The following is a 17143-nucleotide window of genomic DNA, read 5'->3' as shown; positions in this document are numbered from 1 at the left end:
ACGCCACCGGGAGGGAACTAAGAATTTTCCCTGCCCCGCCTCTTTGGCTAGCAGAATTGGCGCCGTTGTGACACGCCTTGTGGCAAATAACACTGACTGTCCCCCCAGTGCCCCCATCCTTCAGTGACTCACAGAGGGAAGGCAGCCAGGAGCTGCGCAGTGTTAGACCGTGTTCCTGGAAGTGTACTGTATAAGTCACGGAAATCCACACGCTATTTTCCATGCAACTCCTGCAGGATCCTATGTCCCCTTACTCTGCGGTGTGTCTGGCTGCCCTATGAAGATGCAGACAGACCCTCCCTCCCTCCCTCCCTCCACACCACCTGCAGCTGCCCCCTCCTCCTCTTGTGTGAGGAGAAAACAGAGCAGCCTGGATGGGTCAGGTTGAGGAGGAGGAGGAGGAGGACAGCGGCAGAAGGTAGGAAGGCCGGCAGGCAGGCAGGTGTGTGCTTGTGTGGGTGGAAGGGAGCGGTGTGTGTGGCCAGGCGGCCACCTTGGGGGCTTGTCCTTGTGTGTGCACTGGGGAGCACACTGTGCTTTTGTGTAAGGGAGGCCAGCATGAGCTGTCCTGGGCCAACTGGTTTCTCCAGGTGGCAGGTCAAGTCCTAAAATGGGAAGTGAATGTCAGGTGCTGAAGGAGTCCCTGTTCTCCCCCCAGAGCAGACAGTCGCTCCATTATCTGGCTCCTTCCCGGTCAAAAGGGTGCCCCCCTAAGTGTGGCTGCTGGATGGAATGGGGTGGGTGCAGCTGCGCCCGCCTGGTGCAAGGAGGGGGTGCATCACAGCCTCTCCTGGGGGCGCTGGTGGCAGGGAGGGGCGAAGGGAGGGCAGGGCCGAGGGCAGGGCCGGGAGGGAGCGCGTGGGCTGGGCCGGGGTGCTGAAGGAAGCGCCCTGCGTGCACGTGGCTTTGTGCTCGCTCGCCTGCATCCGCCGTCTCGCGGCTTCTCTCTAGAACATGTTGCGGCAACAGGAGGACTTGGAGAACGGGGCAGCCTGGTCCATCTCCTCGGAGTCCTCGGACGATTCCTCCAGCCCGCAGCTGTCGGGGGGCACCCGGCACACGCTGCCCAGCCCGCTGGTGCACCCCGCCGTGCAGGCCGCTGCCCCAGCCATCGAGATCGCCTTCACCCGGCCCGAGGACAGAGAGCCGCCCGCCCTTCGGGAGGAGGCGGCCGTGGCGAATGGACACGTGCCCTATGCCCGGACTCTCAGCCAGATCAGCGAGGCCAGCGTGGACCTCCCAGCCGCGGAGGACAGGGACAGGGACAGGGAGGCCGCGGTCCCCAGAGACTCGCGTGCCAGGGAGCTTCCTGCCCCGGACACGGACTCCTTGCCGCAAAGCGTGGACTCGGCACTGGATGCTCCGATCAGTGAGGCTGGGGCGCCGGAGGCGGAGCTGGACGGGGCCACCCCCGTCGCAGAGGGGAATGGTGAGGACCCCACCTGCCAAGCTCCAGACGTTCAGGGGCCCGCATCCTCCCTGGCCCTGCCCACCCCAAAGGAGCTTCCACCAACTGACGTCTCGGAAGCACCAAGGCCCAAACCGGCTGACTGTGGGCTGGAGGAGGCCCTCTGCGTCCTGGCGTCTGCTCTGGGTGACTACCGGGGGCAGTTTCCTGAGCTACAGACCTTGGAGCAGGAGCTCAAGCACCTAAAGGAGATTCTCTTGGTAAGTGACAAAGGGACCCCCCCACCCCGGGGGGAGGAGAGATGGCGCCCTCAGGGCGAAACGCTGTGACCAGACGTTGCTCTGAGGTAATGCAGCTCATGACTCCTGAGCTACCAGAATTTAGCCATCCAAGCAGAATTCTGGGAAACTGCATAAACTGTGCAAACTACTTGGCCTGTGGGGGCGTTCACCTCGTGTCTGCCATTCGTGGGGTAGGAGACGGCCAAGTCCCACTCGCCAACTGCAGCCGCCTCTTCGTAGCTGCTCCCACCACCCGCTCAGCCCGCGGGGACCACGGGGATGTCCCGGGACCTGCACGCCACGTCCACCCTGCCCCTTCCCTGTCTGGAGGGAAGCGCCTGCTGCTCGCAAGAGGCCCCCACCCCCCGTGCAGCAGAGAAGCGCTAGGAGCAGGAAGGGCGCCTGCCGCGGTGCATGTCCCTCTCCCCCAGGCGTTCCCCTCCAGCCCGTGGGTGGTCGCAGTCCCCGCAGGTGCTGCAGGATGGCCGCTGGGGCCTGTTCTGTTCTTTCCGCTTCAACAGTACATGGCATCGGCAGGATGCCAGACCCTGACCCTGGACCAGCTACCTCCAGGGGTTTCTGCTGACACTGCCCCTACACATCTGGAACCAGGGGACAAGAGTAGAAGCGGTCGTTTTCGGATGCCCTGCACCCCCATCCTGCATCGTTCTGTTGGGAAAAGGGTCACGGGGTTTTTGTTTTGCTGTGTGTTTGTCCTTCTCCTTTCCTTTCCGATGCTTGGGAGTTGCAGCCGGAGAGGCAGGAAGCGAGGGAGCAGTTGGGGCGGATCGTGCGGCACAGGAGATTTGCTTGCAGATAACGGGACAGCTGCTGGAGCGGCCAGAAAAGGATATTTGCATGACGCTTGCTTTTTCTGCATTTCACAGCAGAGGCAGGGCGTGTGCCTCAGCCGGGCCTCCAGCATGAGCCTCACAGTGGAACACGCTCTGGAGAGCTTCAGTTTCCTCAATGCTTCCGACACAGAAGAGTCAGGGGACGACGATGACGGGTGAGTGCCCATGGGGCCAGCAGAGGCTGCTGACATTTATGAGAAAAGTGGGGCAAATGGGATCTCCTGCTCGGGGGGGAGACCAACACATGGAAAGGCAGGGGGGTGGGATTCAGATCCACATGGGGAGCAGGGGCAAAGCCACATCCAGCTTGGCAGCAAAGAGCAATGGGAAGGGAAAAAACTGAGGTTTTACCGGAGGAATCCTGCAAACCTTCACTGCCTTGGTCATGCAGCTGAGGCTTGCTCTCATGGGTGCTGTTTATGAGTGCAGTGATTTACCCTCACATGTTCCACATGGTTATCCCCAGAGAATAACTTTCTTAGAGGAAAGGGAATTCAGGGGAGGGAAGGGGGGTTTGTAGCACAACAGCTAAGAACATAAAAACAAATTGCCATGTGTCAGTCACAGAAGTATTCACCCTGAGTCAATACTTGGCAAAGCTGCTTTGGCAGCAGTTAGAGCAGCCAGTCTTCCTGCGGGAGTCTCAGCCAGCTGAGCACATCTTGATCCTGGAGTATCTGCCCATTCCTCCGGACAAACTGCTCCAGCTCTCTCATGCCAAAGGATGATAGTGTCTCCTGTCTCAGCTGTGGATCTCTCCAGCTTCTCTGGAACTACTTGACCTCTTGCTTGTCTCTCTGAATAACACCCTCCTCACCTGGCCACCGAGGCAAAGCTGTGGCTGAGCCGTCCTTCTTCCACTTTCTAATGATGGTTTTAACTGTGCTCCAAGAGATGTTCATAATTTTAGATTTTTTAATGACACAACCCTGATTGGTACTTCTACACAATTTATCTTGAAGCTGTTTTGATCCCTTCTTGGTTTTCATGGTGCTCTTGTTTAGATATGTTATCCAGCAAACTCTGGGGCCTTGCAGGTGCATCTGATGCAAGACTGCGTGGCCCTGAAATTGCAAACCGGTGGGCACCTTTCAATTACTTACAGGGTGTGACTTCCAAAGGCCACCAGAGTAACTTCAGGCATGTCACAGCAAAAGAAGTGAATACTTATGCAACCAATACATGCTGGTTTGTTGCATTTTTGTGCTCCAATAAAAATATTTTGCACCTTCACGCTGCAAACCAAGGTGATAACAATTGCAAGTAACCATTTCAATTCAAGGTTGTAATACAAAATGTGGACATTTTGGTGGAGTGCATGTGAATACTTCTGGAAGGCACTGTGGTGTGAGGCTGTCTCTTTTCTTTTGGAATATCTTCTTCTTACAAGAAACTCTTTTTTCCAACACCCGTCTTTACTGAATTTCTCCGTCAGCCAGACGCAGGTTCCTGGGCATGCCCATTTGCAGTGATAGACTTATGCCATGATGACGGAGGCAAGTCAAGGACCCTCACTGAGGGCTGCAGACTCACCTTTGTTCTTGTGCTCTGCCGTCTTGCATCAGATCTCAAAGCCTGAAGCCAGGAGCTCAGAGGTGGCTGCTTCTGTGAGGGTAACTGGCCCTCTAGATTAGTGTGCAGTTGGCTTCCCAGCAGCTTCTGTGTCTGGCTGGGGCTTTATGCCTGCTCCAGGCTAATGTTTCTGCTTGGCACGCCAAAGGATGCTGATGGCCTTTTGCACAGTGCTGATGCAGCTGCCGGAAACCAGCATCGAACCTTGAGGCCTGGAGTGGCAGGTGGCTCCCAGCAGGATATGCAGCAACACTGCCATCCTGTGGCCACTGTTTGATATTGCCTGCAGAGCATGCTCCCTCCTCTCTAAGCACAGGTAGCCCCTTGCGGATGGAGCAGGGTGTGTCTCTTGGAAGGTGTAAGGGAAGGTGAGTTCAGGAGCTCCCTTGAGACACCTGGCATGCTACACTGCCTTGCGCAAGGTTTTTGCCTACATCTCTAAGGGCACTGCTGGCTGGCGAATGCTGGGAATCATAGGAAATTTTCTGTTTAAACTCTGGATTGCACCTAAAATCAAGCAGCTTTCATTACTTTAATGAGTTTCAGTTTGTCCATTTACTGATCACTTAAACTTTGCATGTGGATGCTGTGTTTGTTTTGTTATCTTATTTGTTCCTTACTGTAAGCCATCCCAAGACGTGAGTGGTAGACAGGGTACAAGAGTTTTAAATAAATAAATGTGGGTAAAACAGTGTGCCTGAAGCACTCTCTATCCGTTTTGCTTTTTTAAAAAAAAAAAACTAGCTGATTGATTGGGAGACTGCTTTTTAGGTGGTAAAAGCCAATACCTCAGTTAGACGTTGCAGCCCCTGGTCAGGTTTGTGAAGCCTTCTGCTCTTGCATGCATGGCAGATCCAGCCACATTGCCATTGCTGTGCATCAGATGCTTTAAAGCAGGGGTGGGGAACCATTGGCCCATGGGGCCTCAAGTGCAGCCCCTCCCTGAAGCCCCTTCTCCTCCAAAGGAGGGGGCACAGCAGGAGAATGTTCCTTCCACTCACAGGCGGTGCTTTGGGGAATTCGCTGATTCCTGAAGTTAGGACTCGGCTCTGCCTGCTGAGGACACCGGACTCCTCTCTTGCCTTCCCCAGAGAAATAGGAGCAAAGCTGGCTTCCTGACCGAAGTGCCATCCAGAAGCGCTCCAGGCAGTTTCACCAAGGAACATGGCAAGGGTCACCCTTGACATCATCCAACCTGTGAGGAGGATGGGGAATCAGTGGAGCAATCTATTCCTGCAGCCCTTACAGTTCTTCTAGGTCTTCCTTGTTTCCAGGAGGGTAACGTCAGACTTACAAAAGGCTAAAGGCATGCTTGTAACTTGCCTGCTGCTGCTCTTCACAGGTTGGCTAACAGTGAACAGCCTGCAACCTTTGGCAGGGTACCAGGAGCCGGTGAGGCTGTTGCCAAGGCCCGCCCGGGGCGTCTGAGTTCAGGGGGCAGCTCAGAGCCAATGAGCACCTGCAATGAGTTTCTGGACAGGGCGTTGGTCCTCCATCTGAACCACTGCAACCACTTGCTGCTGGTGAGTGCCCCGTGAAGACTTGAGACTTTTCGGTGTCTTTTCGTGAATTGTTTTAAGGAATGTGTTGTTTTCTTACCCCTCCTCTGCCCGCCAAACAGGAAACTTTTCACTGCAAGGGTGCTTACAAAAATGTGGAAATAGGTACAAAATCAGGAATAAAACCGCATAGCCATAAAATAAGGATACGGATGTGAATTTGAAAGGGCAGCCCTGTAAGCAGGTTGGAGGGGAATGCATGATGCCCAGAGCCATCCATACTTAAAATTTGCTTTTGTAATTTTTTCAAGAGAGAAAAGGCGTAAAGGTCACTGTAGTTCATGGAAAAGGGGTTTGGGGAGAACATCCGCTGTAGACGGAACAGAACAGAGAAGGCCTGGCTAGTAAGCAAGCAAGCAAGAATAACTGGTAGATGAGTCCAGTATAGGGGCAAGTTAGGCTGAGAGAAGACACCCGATTCAGGTGCTCTGCTCCCAAGCGGCTCAGGACCCTGTAGGTTAAAGCAACATTCCAAATTGTGTCTGGAAATGAACGGGACTTGTTTGTTCTGCAGTAATCTGACCTAACCAGGTGACCTCTCAGTATTTGGGCTATACCTCCCAGCATTTCTGGCCGGGGCTGATGAAGGCCACAATATCTGGATGGCACCAGGGAAACCAACCTCTTAGTTCCCTGCTCCTTCGGGCCTTCTTGACAATGTGGCACCATCCAGATTGTGATGCCCCTCCCCGACCGCTCCCACTTCATGCCGTTTTCTAAATGGCCTTTGCTGGGGGAGCAGGCATTCGTTCCCCTCCTTTCTCACACACATGCATGCAGTTTAAAACCGTGCAGCGCATAAGCAGCCTTGTATAAGCAGAGTTCTTTGCAGTGTTTAAATAAATACTGGGAGCCATCCTGCAAGATATCAAGAGGGTGACTACCCGGAGGAGGGCCTTCTCTGTGGTGGCACCCCCATTGTGGAGCACGCTCCCCAGAGAGGTTCGCCTGGCGCCAGCGCTTCTTTCCTTTCGGCGTCTGGCCAAACTCTTTTTATTCTCCCAGTATTTTAATTGTTAACCTGTTTTATTTAGTGGCTTTTAGTGGTTAACATCGGATGCTGTGCAACTGTTACTCTTATTACTATTTTTATTTTAATGTATTAATTTGCTGTAAACCGTCCCGAGACATCTGTGATGGGATGGTATAGAAAAGTTTTAAATAAGCTAGGGTTGGACTTTCTCCCCTAAGAATCTTTGTCATTTGCTGTCTCATTCCTAGAAGCTGGGCAATTTCGGACCTCTCCGCTGCAGGGAAATGTACGCGCTAGACAGGCTGGCGAGGGAAGCCCAGGTCCTGGAGATGGTCTGCCGCCTGCTGGAGGAGCAAGCGGGGACAGCCAGTTCAGCTGGGGAAGGTAATAAAGAGCGGGCACATGGAGGGAGCGAGCCTGGGGCTGGCATCCTGTATCCACTTAGCTCCAGGGAGGCAGGGCTTCTCTGGGAGCCCCTGAGAACCCGCGTCTGTTTGCCAGGTGCAGTGCGGAGCAGCCCTGCCCGGAAGGGACACTCCACTCTGCACCCAACTAAAGGTGCACGCAAGCGGACCCGTCAGCAGCAGGCAGACTGTGTGTGTCCCTTTTTCCTGGGGACGAGCTCCCTTCCTTCCGCACCCTGTTTAGCAGAGACAGATGCATGTACCTGTGGCAGGATGGTCTCCTTTCTCCAGTGTGTCTGGCAAGCTGTCCACCTTCCCTTCAAAAACATTTTAAAAACATGCGTGCCTGTATTCCATATAACATTCTCGGATGCTGTTTTGAAAAGCAGCCTGCTTTTTGAAACATGCAAAACCACCCAGGGGGGGCGGGGGCAGTGACCTCAAACCTGCCAGCCAATCAGTGCGGCACACAGCTGCAGACCCACACAACTGTTCCTGCTCGTGCTCAGCCCGGAGAGGAGGAGGGCATGTCTGGGTGTGAGCATGACTGGCGCGCTTGCACAGCACGGGTGACCGCTTTTTCAATAGGCATTTGTTGGACGCTTCCCTGGAAGGAGGGGTGTGTGGATGGAGCATCTTAGAACTCAGATGGTGGCTCAAAGGGAAGGCCGAAAATGGTTCTGTGTGCTCTTCCCGTCCCCAGTGGTACAGTTCTCCACGTGCAAGGAGGGAGTCCTGCCTTTCTGGGACAGCTGTGTGGCCTTTCCAAATGTGTACACTTGTCCTGTAGAAAGCTTCCTGCAGACATTCACTTCCCGGTATGCGGCGCAAATCAACGAACGCCAGCAAGGCCTGGCACACCCAGGTGAGCGAGCTTTGGGCCTGAGACACACACCACTTTCCACTCGCTCTTCCTCCCCTTCTCATCTAAAAGACAGGCTGAGTGTCTCACATTGTGTTGTCTGAGCAAGTGCTACAGTTCAAGCAGCAGCTTCTTTGGCATCACTGGCCCTTCCGTTACTCGTGGGGCAAGGCCAAGTTGCTAATTCCCAGACCACCAGTTGTCCTTGGTCCCCACCCATCTTCAGATTGCATTGGATGCCGCTTGGATTCCGTGCTACAAGGGCTGCATGCCTGGGAATCTCTGACTAACCTACGGTCACTCAAGTGCTGAATTCTGGGCCAGAGATACATTTTCATTTTAATGGGGCACACTTATGAGCGAGATAGAGGAGTCCTTTCCAAAGCACCTGCAGGAATTTCTTTGGCATGGACTGAGTTAGGCATAAATGCCTTCAGAACTGACATTGCTCCCAAGAACAGAGTCTCGCTGTCCCAGGCATCTGCCCTCAGCAGACTACTGGGGCTCTTCCTTCCTTCCTGTTGGGTTTGACTGACCCTTGCTCTTTTGGATGCGCTTGCTCTTTCCTGAGGTTGAACTCTTGGTGGAGTAGACGAGAATGAGCCTCTATTCTACCGCCATGCCTCAACGGGACAGGCCAGCATCACCAACCATTCATTCCATTCATTTCTGTACTGCCCAAGAGCCAAAGCTTTCTGGGAGGCCACCAGGAATCATAGCCAAAGGGCAACCACCCTCCCCCAGTGTCTGGTCCTGGGCTCCGTCTTTCTTCCAAGTCCCTGCCACCCTCCAGCCCCACCCGGAAGCCCGTGTGTCTCTGCAAGAGCTTTGACTTTTGGTGTACGCAACTAGTCTTTGGACGCTACCCCCATGCCCTTCTCCTCCCCGCCACAGTTGGTGTGAAGCTGGTGGAGGAGCTTCTGCAGCACAGGCTGCCCCGGCGACGTGAGAGCTGCCAGAGCGAGCAGATCACCCTCTTCCAGTACTGGATCCACTTTGAGGCTCTGCCCATCCTAACACTGGACACGTACATCCTGGAGCTGACGGAGGAAGGTAACTTGTACGAATAAGGGAACGTGCAGGAAGTGCCCCCACACGTCCGTTAAGCCATCCTTGATAGCTGCAAGCAGCAGGGGAGGACTCATGGAGAGCCTCTGATCGTCCACCTGCATTGTCTGAGATGGGACATTCTTTGGTGGGGCCATTCCCTTGTATGTGTGAGACGAGAACCACCAGTTTTAAAAGCCATCTGGAGGGACCTTTGCAAGCCCTGGCTTCCATGGGAACATAGCGAGCTGCTTTTTGTTGTTTTCATCACCCCCCAACACTGGCTGGCAGCAGCTTTCCAGGGGTTCAGGCAGGATTCCCGCCTAGCCCTGCCTAAAGATCCCTAGGCTTGACCCCAGGACTTCCTGCGTGCAAAGCAGGTGGGGTTGCAGGTTAGAGCGCCCCAGCTGGATTTTATTTTATTTATTTTATTTATTTAAAACATTTCTATGCCGCCCTATTCGCCGAAGCCTCGGGGCGGTTCACAACATAAAATTAAAATATAATACATCCAAATATACAACAAATTAACAATATAAAATAAGTCGCCCTGGCCAGATAAAATAAGCAAATAATATTAACAATTAAAATGATGTTTAAATAAAAAGGAATCCCATGTCTGTCCTTACCCTGACAAGCAAAATGTATTGTTGCTCACTGTGGTGCTTGTTCTGCCATGCCCCTGTAGTGTTGCTAGCGCGGAACTTGAATTCGGATGACCAAGACGTGGTACTGAAGGCCCTGAAGCGGATTCCTGAGAACCGGCTGGGCAGGGATGGGCTGAACACCTTGAGCCTACTTCTCATCGAAGGAAACAGCAAAGTCGTTGGAGCTGTGTCAACGCAGCTGCGCAACCTGTCAGAGAACCCCATCTTCCGGGAACGGGCAAGTATCCCCTGAGCCTTTCCTGTCGTCAGGAGGTCAAGAGATACCTGCTTTGGGGTGCAGGTACCCTACACATTTTTAAGAGAGATCCGCCTGCCGCCGTCGTTATTTGTTTTTCGGCACCAGGCTAAGCCCTTTTTATTTCAACAATATTTTAATAACTTTTAACATCAGCTTGTAGGTTTTAATCTGCAGCCAGGGTGAATCTGGATTTTATTTGTATTATGTTTTGTTTTGTTTTATTTTATTTTATTTTTTGTAAGCCGCCCCAAGGCTATGCGATGGGATGGCATACAAATACTCTAAATCAATAAATAATAAACAGGCTGGGACCATGTTTTTGTTAGCCATGGATGGACACAGTGTGAGAGCACAGTGTTGTGTTGGTCAAGTGCCATTACTAGGGTTAAACAGGCAAGAAGCTGTGTGGTATGCAGAAGCAGGTGGCTTTGTATCGCGAACCAGCAGGCTGACGTATGTGTTTTCCACAGGCCCTGATTTGCTTCCTCGAGCAGCTGGAAGATGAAGTTCTGCAAATGCGAGTCGCTGCCTGTGCAGCTCTGGGCTGCCTTAAGGTGAGGGCAGAACTCTGCACGTTAGCTTGGCCAAAACCCTTTTCAGAGACCAGCTTTAGCTGTATTTGCAGTAGCAACAGGCAATCAGGAGTCCTCTGGGAAATGCCTTGCCCTCTGGAACTGCGTTTATAAAGCAGGAGTGCAGAACCTCTTTCAGCCTGAGGATCAAAGTCCATGTTAGAGAAGATTCGGGGGGCCACATTCCAGTGGTGGATGGGACCAAAGCTGCAAACGCTAGCAGCATATTTACCTTAAAGCTCTTCCTGCCAGTACCAAAGCTTTAAGAGGCTCTTCAGCCTATTGGCAGAGAGAACAAACTCCACAGAAGCCAGGAAACCCACCAAATGATCAGCAGCCAAGAGGAAGGAGTGCAGCCTGAACAGGGAAGCACCTGCCCAGGGACTCCCAGGGAGCCGCACTGGAAGCCCGGAAGAACCAGATTTGGTCCCTGCTCTTGAGCTTCTGCACCCCCAGTTTAAAGCAAGATTTGCTGCATGGAGGACATACCTGAAGAGCTGAGTCTTGCTGAGGACTGCCTTCGTTGTGAAGGCCTTTCTATTAAGGCCGGCTCACTTCCCTTGCAGGGGGCTCCAGCACCCTGGGCATGTCCTTTCACCTTCTCCCACCCTTGTAATGTTGCGGCTGAGCGGAGAGCAGGATCCAGGACCAGATAACCCGCTTTAATTCCCCTCAACAGGCCAAGGAGAGCATCGAGCAGCTGGTGTATCTGTGCCAAACAGACAAAGAAGCTGTGCGAGAAGCAGCCAAGCAGAGCCTCATGCTGTGTGGTGAGTCCCCGTCCCTGGTCCTGCTCGCGGACACAGTCCCTTCCCCTGCCCTTGAAAGCAGCTGCCCTGACAGCCTGCCGTGGGGTGAAGCTCTGGGTGCATGAGGTGCTGTGCAACCTGCACTTTACACTGGGTGGCAAGGGAAGACATCTGCTCTCTCTCTGAGCCTGGAGTATACAATACTGGGGTCCAAACACCCCACTACCCCTCTGTCAGTCTCTGCTGCAGCTCACAGCTGAGGACGGAACAGCCAGCTTGCCTTGCGTTGCTGCTTGCGCAGCGAGAAAACTTTGAAAGCAGAAAGTGCTATGCTGTTGTTGATGTCCTTTATTATCATTTGTTAGATGGCACTGAGAGAACCATCTGATTGGCTAACTAGACTTCCAAGTCATGACAGCAGCTGCACAGGTTGGGATGTGTTAGCCAGTCTGTGCTTCCCCCTTCCCCTCCCTGCTGCCTGTCTTTCCGGTGTCTTTTGTCCTGCACCATTATCCCGTTGGGTCTTTGTCTCAGCTATGGCAGTCCCCCAAGTTCGTAGGCACCTTTCTAGTTCCCGGTGTTACGGCTTTGTGTGTCTGTGTCTCTGCGGCAAAGAGCGTGGCACTGCTATCAAGGGGCTGCTCCACTGTGACGCAGGAAGCTGCCTTAGGCCAGGCCCAACGACTGGTGCATCTGACCCGGGGAGGTCTGCTTGGAACGGGACGGAGCTCACCGGGGTCTCAGGCAGAGAAAGGTCCATCCCGCCCCCACTAGCTGACCTCTCCAGCTAGGGATGGAACCCGGGTCTTCTACTTGCCAAGCGTGTTGTCCCATCCTGTCCAGACAGGCCCTTTAGCTGTGGGTGCAGGCATGGACCATTCCTCTGTTTTATTTCCAAGTATTATATACCATTCTGTATTCAATAAAAATTCCAAAGAGTGAAGAGTAAGAACAAAAGAAGCCAAGAATCAACAGTCAGAATTAAATCTTTAAAATCAAGTCATGCCAATGAAACTGTGGCTGGCCATACAGAGAAGTCTTGTTGAGAAAAAAAAAATATGCCTTCAGCAGGTGCCAGGAAAGAAATGATGCCAACAGGCAGGGAATTCCATAGAGAGGGAACTAATACAATTGAAGGCTCTGCTCTGAGTGGGATCCAGATAGACCACAGGTCCACATGGAACATCCAGGAATGCTTCATCTAATTTTGAAAAAAGATTGGTGTGCTTCTTGGGTTAAGCTTCTCCTGCAGCCCCCCAGTAATGTGCAACTGACTTCTGAGGGCGATGGCCAGTTGACCCCCTGTGGCCTGGGCAGGCCATCGGTTGCCAAGAGCATCCCCTGAAGCAGCAGCTTGCTCCTTTTTCCTGCGCCCTCGGGATCCCTGGATAGCAATGGCAAGAGGAGGACCCTTTGCTTCCAGTCCAGTCCTACCCACTGCGGAGCAGGGACCCCCACCCACATTGGCAGCTTCCTCCAGGGGCTTCCCGCCATCTCCCTCCCTCTTGAGCTATGGGACTGACCTTTTCCTGTTGGCAGTGTGAGTGGAAGCACATCAGAGTGATAAGGTGGCCTCATGCAAACAGTTATCTCAGTGGCCCAGGAGCAGGATTGCGTGTAAAGCCTCTAAAAGCAGCAGAATGCTGAGGACTTGCCAAGGGCATCATCAGAACCATTCCGAACATAAGGAGAATTGAGTTGAGAAGCACCTCTAAGGTTATTTGGCTCTGCCCTGTTCTGATACAGGGAATCTGCAGCTACGGGGTGCCTGGCGATGTCTCTGTCCTCTGTCAGGGTTTTATATGGGGCCAGTGTTTGGCTTTGCCAGAAAAGCGCTCTCTCTTCCTTAGGCTCATTCACAAGCCATAAAGTGGGAGGGGTTGCAATTTTGAGATGAGAAAACCCACAGCAGATCTTTTACCAGCAAAATAGTAACTGAGGCTTTTCCCTCTAAAAAAATTAAACATCCAAGCACCCCTGGCGACCATGACTTTCCCATAATGGCCTACTTTGACTTGTGTTGCAAGTATGCACTGAAATTTTGGGTGCGTGTTTGGAAGGAAGGATGAAACCACAATCCTTTCGCCAGCCGTGGCATGTGCCCAACCCACCCCCAATAATGCACCAAAACAAACCAGTGCGGCACCATTCAGGGGAGACGTTGCAGAGTGGCTGTTTTAGAGGAATTATGTTGCTGCCGCTATTACAGCAAAGCAAGTTTCAAACTGGGGGCAGGGCAGGCCTCTGTCATTGCTGCTGCTTTTCCAGTAAAGTCATCTGATCCTTTGAACATTTAGTAATTCCTCACCCCATAAAAAGAGGGATTGTCTTTCCTCCTCCCAGAAACTCCCTTGGCATTCTGCAAAAACAGTCCCGCTCTAGTTCGACTAAATTACCGTTTTAAATGCTTGACTATCATTTGACCATTCAGTTGGCCAAAGGGTGTGTTTTGACCAGTCAGGTGCCAGTTCTTACCCACAGTGCTGACAGTTTGATCTGTATCAGTCTGGCCTTGTCCAGTCCCCAAGCTATTTCTCCCCCCCACCCCCCTACTGCTTAGGACTTCCTATTTCTGTTCTCAGTGGGTTCATGAAGCATGTATGAGCATTGCTCTTCTTGAAAGAAACACCACCACAAGGTTCTGTCACCTGCACTAGTGCATCCAACAGACATGTGCTTCTAGGTAGAGGAATACATGAAACTTCCTCTCCTAGGTACTTCCTGTAAGTCTGGTTCCCATCTGCAAAACCAGAAGGATGTGAAGCTGCTACCTAGATATAGCTTAGGACAGTTTGAAAGCTGTCCAGGGAGTTCCTTACAGTCAGCTGAAAGAGCTCTTTGAGCTTGACCTGTGATGGTGGAAGAGGAGTGGAATGCAGCCATCCAGGTGTCTCTAGAACTCTGGAGGCAGCTGCTATTGTTACAGGCTGTCAAGTCGTCTCTGATTTACGACAACACTATGAGTGAAAGCCCTCAAACTGCCCTGTCCTTGACAGCCCTGTTCAGCTCTTGCAAACACAAGGCTGCAAAACTGATCCATCTCATATCTGGTTTTCCCTTTCCTTTGCCTTCAAATTTCCCTTGCATTATTGTCTTCTGCAGGGAGTCTCGCTTCTCATGATATGCCTGAAATACAGCAATCTCAGTTTTGTAATTTTTGCTTGCAGGGCGAGTTCTGGCTTGATTTGCACTGGATGCCCATGTTAGTCTCCCTTGCCCAGGGCATTCTCCTCCAGCATCATGTTTTCAATGCAGCAGGATACGTTACTTTACTATGAAGTATTGCAACCCTAAGCAACAAGTGTTCACATTCAAGCTGAGGCAGGAAAGGGACTCTACTGCCTGGCAGTCAGACAGGGGTATATTTTCATCAATTTTTCACAGCAGGATTGAGAAAAGACAGTAACATGGCAGCTTTCAGAAGTGGAGCCCTGAGCTCTCTATCTAAAGTGGATAGCCGTTCACCAGTTTGTCCAAAGCCAGAAAGGAACACACACAGGCACCCAAGCACTAGAACCTTGCAAAAATTGCCGGGTTTCCCCCCATTTCAAGATACACGGTGTTGTCAAGGAAAGCTAATGCAAACATTTGTGGCCTGACCTTTGTGGACTTCCGTGCAAGGCTGGGGTTCACAGTTCCCTGACAGGTGATTGCTATGTGTTTGCAGGGGAAGATGGAAAGTCTGCTCACCGACGGCTAGAAGAGTCCTTTGACAGCTTGCCCGGGATCTTTGCCCCAGGGAGCATGGCCAGCACTGCATTCTGAGTGGTGCCACACCGATGTACTTGCAGATCCTTTGTGGGCACGGACCTTGCATGCAGACCAGGCTCCAGCTAGTGTGCCATGGACTGGGCGGCTCTTTGCCCCTTGAAGCATGCACACACAGCAGTATTAGCGCCACCTGCACACTGCCTTATGCAGAGGATGCCTTTCTTAGCCCCACTGGCTGCTGCACCTGTGGAGTTAACGTGAGTACAGGACTTTGGGAGAGCCTCCTGCTCATTCCTCTTGAGGGGCCGGGCTTGCTTTCATTACCAGGCCCACAGCGCCCCTTTCTTGGGGGAGGGGGGACATCAACAGTTGAGCATTGCTGGCTTGACAGAATGTCCTCAGGTGCAGAGGCCCATCTCTCATTTGAGATAAGCTGGGGAAATGGTGTGTTCGAAGTCCCAGTGGCGTGTTCAACGTGTTCTCATCTTGCCCATGTCGTCCACCTTCTGGAGCGGGAATGATTGCAGAAGTTGGGGCTGGTATATCCTGCTGCTGATAGGCCGCAAATTCCTCTCTCAGATGTGAGAGGAAGGAAGCACAAAGATTACAGAAGGGAGTTATCTGTGTTCCAACTGGGAAGGGGGAAGAGATTGTATTCAGCGAAGATGCTCTATAAGACAAAAGGGACACGGAGAGTAGGGGCTGCCATTTTGGGGCTGTTTTATTGTTTTTTATTTACACATGGGAGGTTACAGACAAAAGCAAAAGTCCCTTTTCTATAAAATATCTATAAATTTATCTGTATATCTACATAAATATATATAAATATATATAATGTAATTATTAAGAGGTTTGGCTAATTTTGTCTTTAAGCCTGAAATAAAACAAAGTTTGAAGAAGTCGGTTGAGTGAGTGTCACTTTGTGAATGCTCTCGTGGGACTTCCTTAAGCAACTAAGGAAGTGAACTGTTGTTAACTTTCAAGTGGTCAAAACCACCTTGGATGAGCAAGTCAGCAAGTACAGCGCTGAAGTATTGGGCGTTTCATTTCACCACCTCTGAAACAGGAAGATGGGTTTAATTTTTCCCTGAAGCAAAGGAGTAATCTTGAGGCAACACATGCCAACAGGTTGCCCTGATCTTCCCACAGCAGAGGAAAGAAATGTGCAAAACTTGTTTTTGTCTGAAATATTCGAACCAGCCTAATAAAAATAAAACAATACAGTAAACTGAAAGATATCCATCATATTTTAATTGCAGCCAGAGTGGGTCGTTAATTAATTTATGTTATGTTAGATATTTGTATTTTATTGTGTAAGCTGTCCTGAGGCTCTTGCAAAGGACGGTATACAAATATCCTAAATAAAAAAAATAAAAATAAATTAAATATCCAACCCACAATCTTAAGTAGAAGAAAAAATGAGCAAATGGATAATTTGACTCAAGAAAAACGGTCTTCACTGCCCATTCAAAAGCAGATGTCTGTTCAGATGCTCTTCCAGGTCTGCAAAGGACCCTGGAAAATGGTGAGCGCTGTCAGACAGACTCTGATGACAGAAGATGATTCTTGAGATAATCCTGCTCCCAGGTTGAGGATTATTTGTATATGTCTCCAGAAAGCACTAGCTCAGTGTCTTTACCATTCTCAAATAGGCTAAGAAAATATTAAGGATTAACATTCCACGAATGGCCTGGGGATGCCTGATGCTGCGCCATTGTTGAATCATTGTCTGAATGGAAAACATTACACTCTTTTTGCAATTCTGCTTATTCAGAACTCTTCACCTCTGGGGCCCCAAGGAGAGCTGGGTTCTTCAACAAGGCTTAAGACACACACTTTTTACTCTGATGCTGAAACAAGTTTTTATTGAGGACGATGAAGTGTATATTAGTATAAAGTAAGAGAAAATCAAAAAGCCTTCCTATAAAATAAAGCCAGTGGAGTCTTCCTCAGTCTGCCACATCAAGAGTCAGCTTTGTCTTGGAATCCTCAGGATGGGAACCTTCATCCTTGAGAAGGACTCAGCCTCCCTCTTGGCACAATTGTTTTATGGAGTTTGGTTGCTAACACATTCCTGTGCTTTCTATATAACTGCCTTGTTTCAAAGTCCCTAAACGCACTTCCCTGGCTTACCACTGAATTAACTTGGTTCTGATTGAGATAGGCAGGGTTTAAAGGCTTCAGAGAAGGACTTCATGGCAATGATTTCCCATGCAGGAATTTCATGCCTTTACCCAGGTAGAAA

At 51.3% G+C, this 17143-nt stretch overlaps 1 protein-coding gene across 4 annotated transcripts in view; it reads left to right on the top strand.

Annotated features, from left to right (window-relative positions):
* The window catches only part of RIPOR1 (RHO family interacting cell polarization regulator 1), a 123632-nt gene extending 107835 nt beyond the window's left edge, over nt 1-15797 (top strand). For 3 of the 4 annotated variants that reach the window (XM_044419848.1, XM_044419846.1, XM_044419845.1), the window contains exons 13-22: nt 952-1668; nt 2577-2698; nt 5458-5638; nt 6896-7031; nt 7755-7916; nt 8808-8966; nt 9649-9845; nt 10337-10420; nt 11118-11208; nt 14855-15797. In XM_044419848.1, the coding sequence (XP_044275783.1) occupies nt 952-1668; nt 2577-2698; nt 5458-5638; nt 6896-7031; nt 7755-7916; nt 8808-8966; nt 9649-9845; nt 10337-10420; nt 11118-11208; nt 14855-14952 (1947 nt within the window). In that variant the 3' untranslated portion in view covers nt 14953-15797. Of the gene's footprint in view, nt 1-951; nt 1669-2576; nt 2699-5457; nt 5639-6895; nt 7032-7754; nt 7917-8807; nt 8967-9648; nt 9846-10336; nt 10421-11117; nt 11209-11552; nt 11617-14854 lie in introns of all 4 variants that reach the window. The other variant, XM_044419849.1, reaches the window with a different exon arrangement.
* The last annotated feature ends 1346 nt before the right edge of the window (nt 15798-17143 follow it).

This window comes from Varanus komodoensis, unplaced genomic scaffold (genome assembly GCF_004798865.1).
Source record: "Varanus komodoensis strain SLA01 unplaced genomic scaffold, ASM479886v1 scaffold109, whole genome shotgun sequence".
NCBI classification, from domain to species: Eukaryota; Metazoa; Chordata; class Lepidosauria; order Squamata; family Varanidae; genus Varanus; species Varanus komodoensis.
Note: the sequence above shows the minus strand (reverse complement) of the source record. Positions and strands in the feature narration are given on the sequence as shown.